Genomic DNA, 15,484 nt, shown 5'->3' with positions numbered 1-15,484 from the left:
ATACTTAAATTTGAAAACATTTCGATTTAAAAAGTTGAATAATGAGAAAAAGAGAAGAACTTCTTATGAAATCTTTAAAATGTGTTTTTGGTCATGTAACAAGACCAACAAATTAATAAAAATTTAAACTACAAAATCTAATAAAAAATTTTAATAACAAAGTTATCATAAACTCATTTGAAAATATCTAAACTTATAAGAAAATTAAATTTAATTAAACTAAAATTAGAAAGGTTAAACCATCCGTATTATACAAAAGTACCTATAAAAAGTAAAAACAAAAAACACTTGAAAAATGGAAAGAGGAGGAGCATTAAATGGTATTGTCTTTATTAAAACTTCTTCCTTGTCAATTACAACACAAACACACACACCGTTTACTTTATTTAATATATATACTTTTTATATACACAAACACCAGTTTGTAATAATTTTACACCTTAAATCATACCCTCTTTGACACATAGCACACCAAAGCCACGTGCCTCGACACGTTGAGCCAGATAAACAATAAGATGCAAAATAGAGAAAGATGCCTCCTCTTCCCACTATATATATACATGTTCTCATACAATAACACCAATCGACAATTTCTTCGTAGAAAGCTTTAGAAAGAAAAGTGCAAAGTGTCAATTTCATGCTTTAGCCTCTTCTCAAAAATGCATGCTTAGCTTCAACAATATTACCACCCCATATTACATCATAGTTTGAAGGCTTCACTTTACAAGTTCAAGAAATACTTGGATATTACGTATATATAGATATATATACACACACATCTCTACCTTCTTCTTTTAATGTTATTCAACCTAGAGAGGTATGTTTTTTCTCCTATTTTTTCTTTATCTCATTGTTCATGTAAGTGACATATATTCTTCTTTGTGTGTGTGATTTGAATGTTTGCTTAAGAAAAAATCTTATTGTTCATGTTGGTAAAGTAGCCATATGAATAATGAGGGTTAGAACATAGAAGAATGACTAGAGTAAGGTTGTTTTGTTGGATAAATTTCTTAATAATTATAAGTGAGAGAAGGAAACTATGATTTTTTTTTTCAACTTGCTTTGTGAAGTGGAAAAACTATAATGAAAATGTATAAATTGATTTTCATTGTTTGAGAGATTTGATTTATTTAATGTTGTTGACATCTTTTTGTTTATATTTATTGAAAATTTTATTTAAACATACTTTTTTAGACGAGTGGAAAATATATATGCTTCCTTAAACATTTATGCATCAATCGAATTAACCATTTTTTTTTAATTTAGTTACCTTTGACTAGGGGAAATAAAGAAATTCAATTTACTAGAAAAAGGGGAATTTGTTAAAAGAAAAATAAAGAGAGAAGGTGTGTTCATCATGTTTGTTATTTTATTTTATTTAGTTTTGTAGAGTAAAATATTTTGTCACTTACTTGTTTCTTTCGTAGCTATTAAACATGCTAAGTTGATTACGTCGAGGAACTAGAAAATTTATCATCAGCGAGTTTTAATTTTAAACATTAATCACTATTCTGGAAAAAAAGAGTTGTTATATGCTGCTTTTAAAAGAATTTTTATCCGTTTTTTACACCAATATGCTTAAGAAATAAAAATACATTTTTGACACAAGAAAAAAACAAATTAAAATAAATTTACATCTAATTACATGACTAAATGGCGTATGTATATACTACCAATTTGAGAAGTAAAAAGTAGAAATTAAGTTTTTTTATTAGAAAAGCATTGAAATGTACTTCTATAACGTTGTTATAATATATTCGCAATGTAACTCTTAATAATAATAAAAATATTATTTGTTAATTCCTTAATTAACAAGTGACCTAAGTTTTAAGATCCAACATAGAATCTTACTGATGGGTAAGAGAATCAATGATATTCTTTTCCAACATAAAAAAATCATTATAATATCATGGATAATATATCACACCACATTTGTTTTGTATATTATTATTATTATTATTATTAAATATTCATCTTTTTTTGGTCTATATAGTTATAATTAATATTATATTAATTAGGTACACCATATCAAATAAAAATTTTCCTTCACACCAAACGAGGACCATATCTTGAGTTGCTCCCGTATGTATCTAAAGGTTAGATCTTTATCAACTTTTTGGTCCATATCCTAAGAGGGGTGTCTTTTATATCATACCATATTAACTATACACATAAAATTAATTACAAGGTGGAACCTTGCACAAAATCTCACCCACACACCCACATGCACATGAATTTTCTGGGTAGACTTTTCAACACTTTTTTCAAGTATCTTTCTGGGAAAATATAATCAATTGCTTCTTTTTTCTAAACTTTTGATCACGAAAAGGAAAAAGTTGAAAAAGAAGATGCTTAGTTAACATGAAGAGAAAAAGGGGTGGAAAAAAAGTTGAGATATTGGAAAAGAATAATAATAAAATGACATACATTTATATTATTTAAGACATATTATATAAATAAAAATATCATAAAAAAATATTTTTTTGTATTTTTATAGAAAAAATAAAAAGTAATAATATCAAATAAATGTAAAAAAATTATGTATTAAAATATCATTATTGAAAAAATGGAAAATCCCATGATATGACAAAGAAGGGAACATGGTAGAACTTGGTTCTCTGATGCATGTGCTGAGACAAAGAGTTAAAGGAAACACTTAACATTGTTGCTTTATTCATTACCTTCCAATGAGAAACATTCTATGAATGATATATATATGATCATGCATGCTTCTGAGTTGTTTGGTTGTTAGAAACCTCCGTTAAGTGGCCCCATGTTGCATGTGATGATGCCATATATAATTTCCTCCACAATACCTATGAAACTAAGAAATACCATTATAATGCTCTTATTTTTTTTTCTTTTCAAATGGTGGATGGTGGAATTCGAATCATACCCATTAATGGAAAGGGTCTATAATGGTGTGTGACGTGATAAATAGATATTTTTGTTTTTGAAATATGTGATCATGAGTTTCATTTAGGGTTTTAATTCCTCTATTTCTTGAAGAAAAAAAATCATCAATGAGGAAAATAAATTCTTTAAATAGAATTCATTATTTTGAAAAATGAATCATGAATAAATTCTTACATGAAAAATATTCAGATTCATCATAGATCAGTATATATTTAACATTTTACATCTGATATAAAGATTGAGATGTGTTTATATATATATATATATATATATATATATATATATATATATATATATATATATATATATATATATATATATATTGCTTTAAATTATTTTTATTTGATATTATTTTGTATTCGATATTAAGTTTTGTAAATGTTCAAATGCATAATCCCCACATAGATGTTTTTAATTTACATAATATTATTACCAACATATTATTTAAATTATATCTCAGAGTTCTATTTTTGTATGTGTTTTTTTTCGTTCCTGCCCACGATATTTTGTTTTTCTTTTCTCAAATCTTCAAATTATCTATGTCGAAAATCATATAGAGCTTTCATTTCATATGATTTATGAGCCTATCTTTACATGAAACTAAATCTGTTTAGCTTTGTTAAACAATATTGCTTTTGTGGCAATGATTGTGAAGAACAAACATTCACATAATCACATGCATGCATCTCTGTTGGTGGTTTAATTCAATGCCACCTTTTGCGATTAATCATGCATAGATTGAATCTATTATATGTTTTGTCGGCAATTATATGCTTTGTCTAAATTTTAGATATGAAGAATTATGAATGAGACACCAAAGACAGATTTAATCATGATGATAATAAATTTCATCAAACTTTTCATGTTATTTTATAATGATTATACATATTTTTAATTGCAAAAAGCATTATTGTATTATGGGCTATGTGGGAAAAAAATTGGATTTTAAAATGATGATCCTAATCATAAATTTATAATATACTTTGAGCAGGCTAAAAAAGTTTGTCCAACGTTGCAACTTGATTAAACAAACCTTAACATTATTTAATCAAATTCAGAAATAAACTATATTAAATTATTTCCACTACAATACCTTTTCACATTACATAGTTGTGATTATTAACACAATAAAAAAAAATATAGTTTTGAAAGTATTCATATTGAGTGAAAATGCACATCCATTCAATAAGAAAAACGATAATAAGAGAAAACAAAAGCAATGTGAAATGTTATTAGCTCACTTCAAATTAACTAACTAAAAAATGTATTCTAGAGTGATTATCTTTTTTCGATATTTGATGGGGTGATGTTTAACAATGGCTCAACTCCAACTTTTCCTATGCTTCAATTCCTCATTGAAATAATAAGTTGTTTTGGTGTCTACATGTTTTATTTCTCTCTTACTTTACACTTTACAAAATTTATCATTATTTATTTGGCAATCACATTAATGTAACCATCACTATTTTTTTACTAAAATAGTTTTAATGAATTAATAAATCATAATAGTAAGTTTTTTAAGTTATACTATAAGGATTAACCTTTGATGATTTATACCAAAGGGAAATTGTTATTATTTAAATGTATAATCATTGTAGCTAAACACTTTTGTCAACTTTTTTTCATCTTTTTTATAGAATTTGCCATAAACATTTTTAGTCTACTTGTCACAATAAAAAGAATACAGATAAAAGAGAAACAATTATTAGTTAATGTAAAATTATTTAATTTAATAAAAAAATAATTATTTTACCACATCTCTTTTGCAAACTTTTATCTAACCACTTAGATTCTAAAATCATTTTAGCAATGCATTGTTAGCTCCTTTATCTCCCTTAAACCTCTTCATTACATTACTAATTTGCCTTTTGTTGAAGCTGAGATTTTATTCTTATTACTATTGACAAACACATACTTAGTTTTATGTTTATCCTATAAAATGGGAACCAATAGTAGTGAGCCTAGGTGCTACTTGCACACACATAGTAATGCTCACTTCTTTTTCTTTTCCTTGTTAGTGTAATTGCTTTGTTAGTGATGTTGGAAAGATGGGTTTAACACCATCCAAATCCTCATTATTTGTTTGTTTTCTTATATTGTAATAACCTTTATTAGTGTTAGTGGTGTTTATGCAAACACATAACTTTATAACTGGTAAAAGGACAAATATTAGAGATTATATAATTAGCTGTTTAAAACAATACTAATCTGTTGCTTCTCTTCTACACACATGTCACTTATGTAGTATTGTCACAAAAGGTAAAAATAAGTAATAAATAAACTTATAATGAATAAATAAAGCTAAGGTTGAGGGTGTGTTTGTCCTAGTTGGATTAGAAATACTACAGAATAGGCATAAAAAAGTAACTATGTTTAAATAAAAGAACTACAAATTAATTTTAAATGTGAAAAAAACAAGTTATTTAAATTTACCTTTCTTATATACTTTTTTTGTCTGTCTCAAATTTGTATCACAACATTGTTTCCTAGAAATACTTAGGTGGTTTATGTTAGACTTTTTTATTTCTTCAAGTGCAAATATTAAAATGATGGGTAAAAATATAATCTTTAAATGTAATTGTACCTAAAAAGTTAAATTAAGTGATTAATGCGCTGAACTTTACTTTCTCTCTATTCTTATTAATTTAACACTAAGTATTGAGAGATGACAATGATGTAAAATGAATAAATAAACACAACAGTATAAAACGATAAAGAAAAAAATTCTGTAGAAGTATAATGTGCAATGATGAATGTTGAATAATCTAACCGTATATGGTGACTTAGGATTATCGTGGACCACTAGTTGCCGTCTTATAAAACCACGTCAAATGTTGTTGATAACCATGTTTTTGCGGAAAATTCTTTTTAAACTCCGTTGCCCTTTGTTTAATTATTTGATTAAAGTTGAAAATTGTAATCTTTCTCTTACAAACGCCGAAAATTCTCCGATTAACCCAACTAAATTGTAGAGTCAAAGCCCCGGAATCTTTCAGAAAAAAAGGAGCACATTTTTTCAGCTCCAACTGCATTTCCTTTGTTACCTAACTGTGTATCATGTGTATAGGCAGAACCCAACAATCTTCTCTCTTACCCATCTTCATTTTTCTCATTCTGGTTAGTTGTATTTTGGTACCCATATCCAGCAGTGATGAAGCATCATCATAGGTCACCACACCACCAACAGGTACTACTTTTTTCCCCTTTCTCTCGCTGTCAATCTTGTGATGGTTTCTTTGTATGTGTGTGTGGTGGTCGTGGTTGTTGGTGTTGTGGGGTTTTGTTGATTTTGGGAAACTGAGGCAAATTGCAGAGGACTTGGGCTGAAATATGTTGTTTCGGTTGGTCCTGCATACAGCTCTTCTGGGCAAAGGTGGTCATGCGTAAGTGGCTTAACATGGGGAGTTACGAGTCTGATTACAGTGCTGACCCTGATGATGACGATGAAGATTCTGAGAGTGCTTCAGACAACGAAGGTGAGTTTATGCGACATTGATTTTGTTGCCATTTTTAGTGTGTGTGTGCTTTTTTCTGAATGTTGGGGTGGTGATTACTGAGTATTTTGTCGATTTAATTAGAATTAGGAAAGTTGTACGTGCGATCAATGGGGTTGGTGTATTCGTTGTCGAATGATCTAGAAAGATGTCTGAATTGAGGTTGTTTCTGGGTGTTATAGGCTGTGTTTGATGATTTTTTTTTGTCGTTTGATCGTTCAAGTCTCATTTTTGAGTTTGGTGTGTCATGTAGAGTGGGGAAGAAGTCTGATATTTGTGTTGTTTCAGAGTGTTGTAGGTTTCTATCTTTTGGCTGATGATGTCTCACTTTGAGTTTGGTGTATTATGTAGAATGGGGAGGACAGTCGCGGTTTGCAGACAACAGAGGTTATGATGATGAAACTCCATCTGAATCTACAGGTGACTTTTTGTGTGTACAAGAAGCTCTTATATATCCTTTGTGAATTGCAAATCTTGATTTATTTTTTCTAACACTCTTTCGGCTGTAATAAGACACTTTAGAAAGTTATCCTTGTTGTGAAGACTTTCTTCCTCCTTTCCTAAAGCTACGTTTGCGAAATTTTTTTAGCATGCCATAGTAATCAATAGCTTCTTGACCATCCCGTTCTTCTAATTTCTAATTTTAGTAGTTTCTGATTGTTCACCTCTTCCGTGAATGTTTAGTATATTGCATTTCTTTGTTGTCCATTGTATCAGCCTAACTGCTTTGTATTATATTGCAGAATTTCTTCCCAAGTTAAGGAGGCAAAAGTCATCAACTTTTAGATCTCAGTATATAAACCAAAAGGAGTTGAAGTGAGACACTATTCTCATGTTTATTTGTCAAGCAAAAGTGCACAATAGGTGCAATTGTTTGAAAGTGTGAAAAACACAATTTATTTGCTGTTATTGCTGAAGCCACCTTTATCTGAATTTTGGTGTATATTTACTTCCTAGGATATGTGTTGGGACATGGAATGTTGGAGGAAAACTTCCACCTGATGACCTTGTTATTGATGATTGGCTTGGTGTCAATGAACCAGCTGACATCTATGTACTTGGGTAAGTTCTTCACTGATTGTTACTGAAAATACTTCTTGAAGTAATGATGAGTATCGCATCAAATACTGTTACTTATTTGACGTATTAAGCTGGTCTGGGTATAGTTTTGAATGAATTTTTGGCGATAGTCTTAGTCATAAGTTTCTCTTTTCTCCCCTTCCTGTATTATATGTACTCTTGAATACGTCTGATGCCATTTTGTAATCACTTTTTGAATGTTTTCTACTTAATTGCTTCTATTTCATGGTTTTAAGATTCATCCCATTTATTTTACTAAAATAAATCTTCACACTTGCAGTCTTCAAGAGATTGTACCCTTAAATCCTGGTAATATTTTTGGTGCTGAAGATACTAGTCCTGTTCCAAAATGGGAGAATATTATTCGAGAAACACTGAATAGAGTTCGACCTGAAATACCAAAGATAAAGTCCTTTAGTGACCCTCCCTCTCCATCAAAATTTAAGCCATCAGATGATGTGCCTGATATAGAAGAAGAAATATTGCTTGAAAGTGATAGTGACATTGGTGAGGAAGTCCATCCTTTGGCTGAAGACAACAATTTTTGTGATGGAGGTACTGATGGAACAGCCATGGAAGAAACTGAGACTACAAATTTATTAACTTCTGATGCTGATGATATTGTAAACTCCAATTTGGCAGTTAAAACTGGTTTACAGAGACAGTTTTCTTTTCCAAAGATGTTTGATAGGCAACAGGGTTTGTCAGAAAACATGGACACGTCATTTTCCCAACAGGCCACTAAACTAACTCGAATGCTTAGTGGGTCTGAAAGGATTGGTTTGAGCTGGCCAGAGCCTCCACTGCATCTGCTATCTCAGAGAGTTTTGGATAGACCAACTTCTTTTAAATCATTGAAATCCTTTAAATCATCCAAGTCATTCAAAACATATAACTCTTTCAAGTCAATTATGGATGAAATTCCAGGGGCAGGATTGATTCCTGAAATTGACCTTGAAGCTTTGATAAAGCGAAAAAGAAGATCTTCATATGTAAGGATTGTTAGCAAGCAAATGGTTGGGATTTTCATCACTGTATGGGTTCGTCGGAGCTTGCGTAAACATATTCAAAATTTAAAGGTTTCAACTGTTGGTGTTGGTGTTATGGGCTATATTGGTAACAAGGTCTATACCCTTTTTTCAATATTTTTTGTCCTCCACTTGAAATTGTATATTTTGGTCCTTATATTTCCATATATGATAATTCGGCTTTATTTTTTCCCTTTTCGTTTTGTATTTTACATTTTCTTGTATTATCCTAATGATATTAAGTTCTTATATAATTTGCTTGCTATCTATCAAGGACTGAAATACTCTATCTGTTTCATAGTTCCACATAAGATCAAACTTTGTGCCTGATATTTTGCCCTTTTCCTTCTCCCTTTCTCTGCCTTTTTGCTTGCTGATATTGCTCGTGGCCTGCTGGTCATGTTGTCATGTTTCTGTTTCTCTTATTCTGTACGATTTTTATCTCACAAGTCATTACAAATCTGGCCCATCTTGATGGTTTTTTAGTTATGATATTTTTCTTTTGAATCACACACAAAGTCAATCTCCTGTTTCTCTTTGAATTAATCAATATGTTGATTAAAGTTCTGGTAAAGGGGGAAATAGCCCTTCCGAAACCTATATATAGCTTCAAAGTTTGAACAATTTTTTGCCTTGATTGTGCTGTTGGGATATTTTAATGTTATGGAGAGTGAATATGTGATTAATATTGCATCAGATTATAATTTTTTTCCAATTTTCCAGGGATCAATATCTATCAGTATGTCCATACATCAGACACTCTTTTGTTTCATATGTACCCACCTTACCTCAGGTGAAAAGGAAGGAGACGAACTTAAAAGGAATGCAGATGTTCATGAAATACTTCGTAGAACCCAATTCCATTCTCTTTCTTATATAGGGCTTCCCAAAAGAATCCTTGATCATGAGTGAGTGCAATCTTTAATATACCATGACAAAACTAAATTGTTATTTTGCTTTGTTGTTAAAGATGTATACATTTTTCCACACTGAATGTTTTACTTGTGCACTGAATACCCATATCATGATTAGCTTAATTATTTGTTGTGATACTTCTATTGTGATATCACTTTTATATCGGTTGGAATTATGGTAGACCAAAAGTTACTGTTTATTCAGGGAAATGGAGATGCCATGGTGAGTAAAATTATAATACAAGGAAAATATTGCCGAATTAACTGGTTGTGGTCTCTTGTATCAAAATAATTGGTGCATTAACTTCACCTAGGCTCTCTCTATATATAACCTATATTTATAATATAATTGACTATTAGAACATGAACAAACCTGCTACATTATGCACTGGAACACACATACATTTCATACTTCTACCACCCACACATATTCTGCACTATGAATATTTTGGTTTGTATTTCAAATGTGTAGGTTATAAATATTAGGAAGGAAAGATGTACATGAAATAATGAAGAAGAAAATTGTAACAGTTATGTTACAATTAGAGAGCATTTGCTATTTTGTCTAGTTTTACATATGTGGGCTTAATTTATTGACTTCTTTGGTTAAGTTTTCCAATTTGGAACCCCAAAACCATGGTTTTAGGTTTTCCAAATGGAAAACTAGACACTAAGTTGCAGTCAAGCATTTTGTGTATTTAACTGGTCAGTAAACAATTGAAAGCCATAATATAGTAAGTTAGGTAGTTTGACCATGATATGGCCTAAAGTATTATGGGGTTCCCATGTTCCATATTGAATAGTATGAGATGCTTGATGGAATACTTATGTGATTGGGTTGTCCCCCCTGGATACCTAGCTTTTAATGGAGATTTCTCCATGTTTGGGGGCTTATTAGACCACTCATTTGGTTGGATCCTTTTTAACTTCTTTTTCTGTTTGGTCACGGTAGTAATTGTTTCTTTGAATGTTCTGTGGATTATAATTGCTTAATAAATTCAATTTATCTGCAGAAGAATAATTTGGTTGGGTGATCTGAATTATCGTATCAACTTATCAAATGTGGAAACAAAAGCTCTTATCTCAAAAAAACAGTGGTCAAAATTAGTTGAGAAAGACCAGGTATTATAGCAACTCCTATATTTTGTATTTTTGTGAGCAAGAACATTCTTTGGAGTCCTATTAATTGACGTCAAATCTGGGTTTAAGCCAACTTAAAGAGGGTTTCTTTTGGCAAAAAGTTTCCGTGTAAAGATATTTTGATCCCTTTATCTGTTTAGTAAAAGAGTTTTTCTAACCTATACTGCCATTCAAATGCTACTCTTTTTTCGTCTCATACTAAGTTAGAAGTGGACTTTAAGCCTAACTCAACCCCACAAAACCGGCTTGTAGGGTGAGGTTTGCATCCACTTATGGAATTAAATATTTTTAATGGGTGGTCCGATAGTGGTTCAATAGCGGGTGGAACAATATGCCTAGCAAACAACAAATATCGTTGGGATAGGCTCTAACCATGGCTCTGATACCATGTTAGAAGTGGACTTTAAGCTTAACTCAACCTCACAAAACCGGATTGTAGGGTGAGGTTTGCACCCACTTATAAACTATGAATTAACCTTATCTCTAGTCGATGTGAGACTTCCAACAATAACTATAAATCTACAACTTTTATGCCTCATCCTCTATTTCCCTTATGCTATTTAAGCTAATCCACAAGTATAACCAAGTACCATTAACAACTGTAATTAACTATAAGAGGTTTTAACTAGTTAGCTCTTGATCCTATCTAATTATCTTACTGTTTAATAAAATAAATTGACATCATCTTATCACAGCTCATGCGAGAACTCAAAAACGGTGTGTTTGGAGGATGGTCGGAAGGCATATTAAACTTTCCACCAACTTACAAGTATGAGGTTAATTCAGATAAATACTACGGAGAGGATCCCAAAGTTGGAAAGCGCTCACCTGCATGGTATGCATTTATTCTGTCATTCTTATTCCATGTTTGCAAAACTTGTGCCTTTATATTTATTTATCTATTAAAAAACCCATTTTTTTTCTCTTTGTTTTCAAATTTCTTAGAAATAATAATAATAATAATTTTCTGTGTTATGTTTATTCTTGATTGTACCATATCTGCTTTGAAAACACATAAAAATAAAAAAGAGGTGTTTTAGATCAAGTATGTGGTGTAAGAAACAAGTTCAGTGACTCGAGTTTTCCTCATAAGCGACAGGACCTCAAACTTGTCAACTCCAAAGGTTCTTCAATCAATATTTTTTAACCCTAATATTTTATTTGAAAATTTTATGAGAATTGTTTTTTATCCTTTTTAGTACTTATGCGTATCAATAACACCATTCAAAGCAGTTATGTTGAATATGAACTACCAAACAATAAAGTCAGCAAAGTTTTTGTTATCATTCAGCTACTTGTACTGCATTTTTTTCTGCATGTGTTATCCCTTAATATTCATCTAACACACCCTAAGAGATAGTCTAAAATTCATTTTATTCTGAAGATGCAATAATGATATTAAGATTCATTTTCATATATGATGTTTTTAATGTTTTCCTCGTGTCACTTGTTTTTACTGAAAATATTATATTTTATTTATCATGTATCTTACTGTTCATGATAAGTGTTGAATATAGTGAAGAAGATTAGGAGAAATCTCCTTTATGTGTTTAGCATACACATAGGGTAGTTTATTTATAATGTAAGATAAGGGTTAAACCCTAAATACAGAATGGGCTAAGCCCAATTAACAGAAACACACAACTTAACATCTAACACTTCTCCTCAAGCTGGAGCATATAAATCATATGTTCCAAGCTTGTTACAAAGATAGTCAATTCTAGGTCCTCGTAAAGACTTGGTGAATATGTCTGCCAACTGAACTCAGTCTTGATATCTCCGGATATGATTTTTTCTCTAATAAAATGACAATCAACTTCAATGTGCTTGGTTCTCTCTTGGAGGAAACAGGGTTAATGAACTGTAAAAAAACAAATCACAATTGAAATCTCGATTCGATAACCATGATTCTAACAATTTGTAAACACTATTTTTTCTCAAGTGTTCCTTATCATAATTTTGATCTTTTGTTTCACGAATGCTTCCATTCCCATTCGTTTCCTTTCTCTATAATTGGAAGGATCATTTGGACCGGATTATTCATTGTGTACGAGAACTCTGAAATTTATACAAGGGAATTTATGCCAAATATGTAGTGAGTTCAGAATATAAAATTCTGAATAGTGTTTCATTGGAAGTACTTCTGAACTTAAGTGATGTAGGAGATCCAGATGGTATAGATGAGTGGTTTAAATACCTAGAATCACCGTATCAATGTTTTAAATAATGCTATTGATCCCTTTAGTTCTATCTATTTTTTATACTGTGAAAATATTTTAGCTTGATCATTAGACATTTGGCATCCTACTTATGCATCAGGCACCAAATGATTAGAGATTTTTGCTATTTGATTATTTCCATCAATCAAATTTAAGATATAATAATGAAATTTATGCCAAATATGTAGTGAGTTCAGAATATAAAATTCTGAATAGTGTTTCATTGGAAGTACTTCTGAACTTAAGTGATGTAGGAGATCCAGATGGTATAGATGAGTGGTTTAAATACATAGCACACCGTATCAATGTTTTAAATAATGCTATTGATCCCTTTAGTTCTATCCAGTTTTTATGCTGTGAAAATATTTTAGCTTGATCATTAGACATTTGGCATCCTACTTATGCATCAGGCACCAAATGATTAGAGATTTTTGCTATTTGATTATTTCCATCAATCAAATTTAAGATATAATAATGAAGGGCTGTTTACTTGTTGGACTTGCAATTGTATTCAGTAATTAGTTTCAGCACGAACTACTACTTTGTGCCAATCATAAGTTTAAACAAATATAAGCAGTTACCTGGAGACTTATGCATAGGTCTTACTGGAGACCTCTGAAGTTCTATACGCCTCAAACTTCTGAAAAGTTCCATACCCCTCAAATTGAATATACTATTTATGATGTGGGGTCAAATGTTTTGTCTTCATTATGTCCTTTGGCCTAATTTCATGGTTTATGAACTAGTGGTCTCTGATACACCTCTTTCCATTGATGAATTTTGCTTGTTTGTAATCACCTTTCAGGTATGAATTTTGCTTGTTTGAAATCACTTTTCAGGTGTGATCGTATTCTTTCATATGGCAAGGGAATTAAGTTGTTGAGTTACAGAAGGGCAGAGCTCAAACTGTCCGATCACAGACCTGTGACAGCCACATACATGGTTGAGGTTGAAACGTTCTCTCCTAGGAAGCTACAGCGAGCTCTAACTTTCACTGATGCAGAGATAGAAAATGAACCAGTCATAACAAATTTGAGTAATTGGAATTTAGCTGCTTAACTGGACAGGTGAATTGCTTTTTGTGTCATGAATTTTCAAATGAATAATTTGCATCGAATTCAAGTCTCTCACTGTTGATGAGAATCATAACCCTTGCAAAAATAACTTCATTTAGATATAATGAACTATGTTGAGAATCATAATCCTTGCAAAACCCTTGCAAAAATAACTTCATTTAGATATAATGAACTAAGTTGAAAATCATAATCCTTGCAAAAATCAACTTTAGTTAGACTATAGTGATCTAATGTCATGACAATATTCTCTTATTACTTTTTAAAGGTTTTCAGAACTGCTAGTCCAGGCTGATTAGGGCAAGTGTACCTATATTAGGATTGCATCAGGTATTACCTGTCTTGGTCTCAATATTATTTGAGAACTTGAACATCTCTGAAAACATTCTCGTGCTGTAAATCTGAAAATCCTATTCTGCTTTCTGTTGCAGGACATTTCTCGAGTTGTAAAGGAGAATAACTAGCAGAATTTCAGGAGCATATGTGATAGCTACTGCAACTTCTAACTCTCACATTACCACTACTAGATATTAGATTCATTCATTTTTTGTTTCTTTTAAATCTTTTTTTGCTGGAAATGTTTGTAAAATGATTTTTCCTTTTAGTAATCTTACCAATAAAATTTAGAGCTAGTAGTTTGATTGAGAATATCCTGTATATGTACATTGTTTGAGGTGTGCATTGTATTGTATGTATGCGATCTTTAAGTGGAAGAGGAAGTGTTTCATACGTGTCTATAAAATAAATAGGGACATATCTATCATGATGGTTTTCACCTGCCTTTTACTTATGCTGATAGTACATTTTACATTATATAATTCGAAATATATTTAAAAAAATATATTTTAGAAATATATTTTCAAGTTTAAGATATGATAATAGAGTTATTAAGTAAGAAATTTTCTAGATATACAAGGGTAGAGATTGTTTTATAGAGAAGATAATCACTAATTATTGTTTCCATTAATCAACATCTTAAATGGACCTGTTTAGCTTGAATATAACAATCTCTCTTTTTTACGGTATGAAACAATCATTAATTATTATGTCAAATATTTCAAAAAAATATGTATAAGATCAAGAATATATAAGCATTTTAGAGGAACATGAAATGAACTGAGCAAACTTGTCAAACCACATTACTTTTGCTCATCAAAGCAAGCATAGTTCAAACAAGAAAATATGTCAACTTATGCTTATGCAGTATGTTAGATCATGTATGTAATAAGTACAACAATGTACATGTTATAAAAAGATATCAAGGCAGAAATCATAAAAAGATATCAGAACAAAAAGACATGTATCATAGCATAAAAGAGACACAGATTCTTGATAGTTTGGTAAATAATCAAACTTCTGATGCTATTGAAAAGCTTTTCACATCAATATTATGTGTTTAATGTTGGTATCATCAAATGTAAATAGAATCTCATTTCCCTTGTACATGGAGATGGAACACGAGTAACGGGTATGTCCACGCTCAAATAAAATTTTGGTATTGGGAGCAATAGTCCTGAACTGATTACCAAAGTAATCTGCATGATCTTTGGTTGTTCTTGTCATTTGATTGAAGGAGTTTAGATTATGTTGGGCTTATTGGTGCAGGAAATTAGGCATCTT

At 30.8% G+C, this 15,484-nt stretch overlaps 1 protein-coding gene across 6 annotated transcripts; it reads left to right on the top strand.

Moving 5' to 3' along the window:
- Positions 1-597: 597 nt before the first annotated feature.
- Positions 598-14,627, top strand: LOC108345844 (type IV inositol polyphosphate 5-phosphatase 3). Of its 6 annotated transcripts, none has more exons than XM_017584667.2 (13): positions 598-817; positions 6,039-6,103; positions 6,275-6,392; positions 6,762-6,830; positions 7,154-7,226; positions 7,368-7,472; positions 7,771-8,614; positions 9,242-9,426; positions 10,446-10,554; positions 11,268-11,407; positions 13,631-13,858; positions 14,133-14,194; positions 14,296-14,627. In XM_017584667.2, exons 2-11 carry the CDS (start codon positions 6,068-6,070, stop codon positions 13,848-13,850), a joined length of 1,899 nt encoding a protein of 632 aa, XP_017440156.1. In that variant the 5' UTR covers positions 598-817; positions 6,039-6,067; the 3' UTR covers positions 13,851-13,858; positions 14,133-14,194; positions 14,296-14,627. The 6 variants fall into 6 exon arrangements, with proteins under 6 accessions (XP_017440156.1, XP_017440152.1, XP_052723210.1 ...); XM_017584663.2 differs by having other exon boundaries at positions 6,230-6,392; XM_052867250.1 differs by lacking the exon at positions 598-817 and adding an exon at positions 2,078-2,096.
- Positions 14,628-15,484: the final 857 nt, after the last annotated feature.

Source organism: Vigna angularis, chromosome 8 (genome assembly GCF_016808095.1).
Source record: "Vigna angularis cultivar LongXiaoDou No.4 chromosome 8, ASM1680809v1, whole genome shotgun sequence".
NCBI classification, from domain to species: domain Eukaryota; kingdom Viridiplantae; phylum Streptophyta; class Magnoliopsida; order Fabales; family Fabaceae; genus Vigna; species Vigna angularis.
This window is presented reverse-complemented; position numbering and strand designations above follow the sequence as displayed.

What these genes read in the sequence shown, in the direction of transcription:
- LOC108345844 (XM_017584663.2), top strand. Translation starts at nt 6,068, where the DNA reads ATGAAGCATCATCATAGGTCACCACACCACCAACAG. An exon ending in GGTCACCACACCACCAACAG is followed by an intron (nt 6,104 to 6,229) that starts GTACTACTTTTT and finishes GGCAAATTGCAG; the next exon opens with AGGACTTGGGCTGAAATATG. An exon ending in AAAAGAATCCTTGATCATGA is followed by an intron (nt 9,427 to 10,445) that starts GTGAGTGCAATC and finishes ATTTATCTGCAG; the next exon opens with AAGAATAATTTGGTTGGGTG.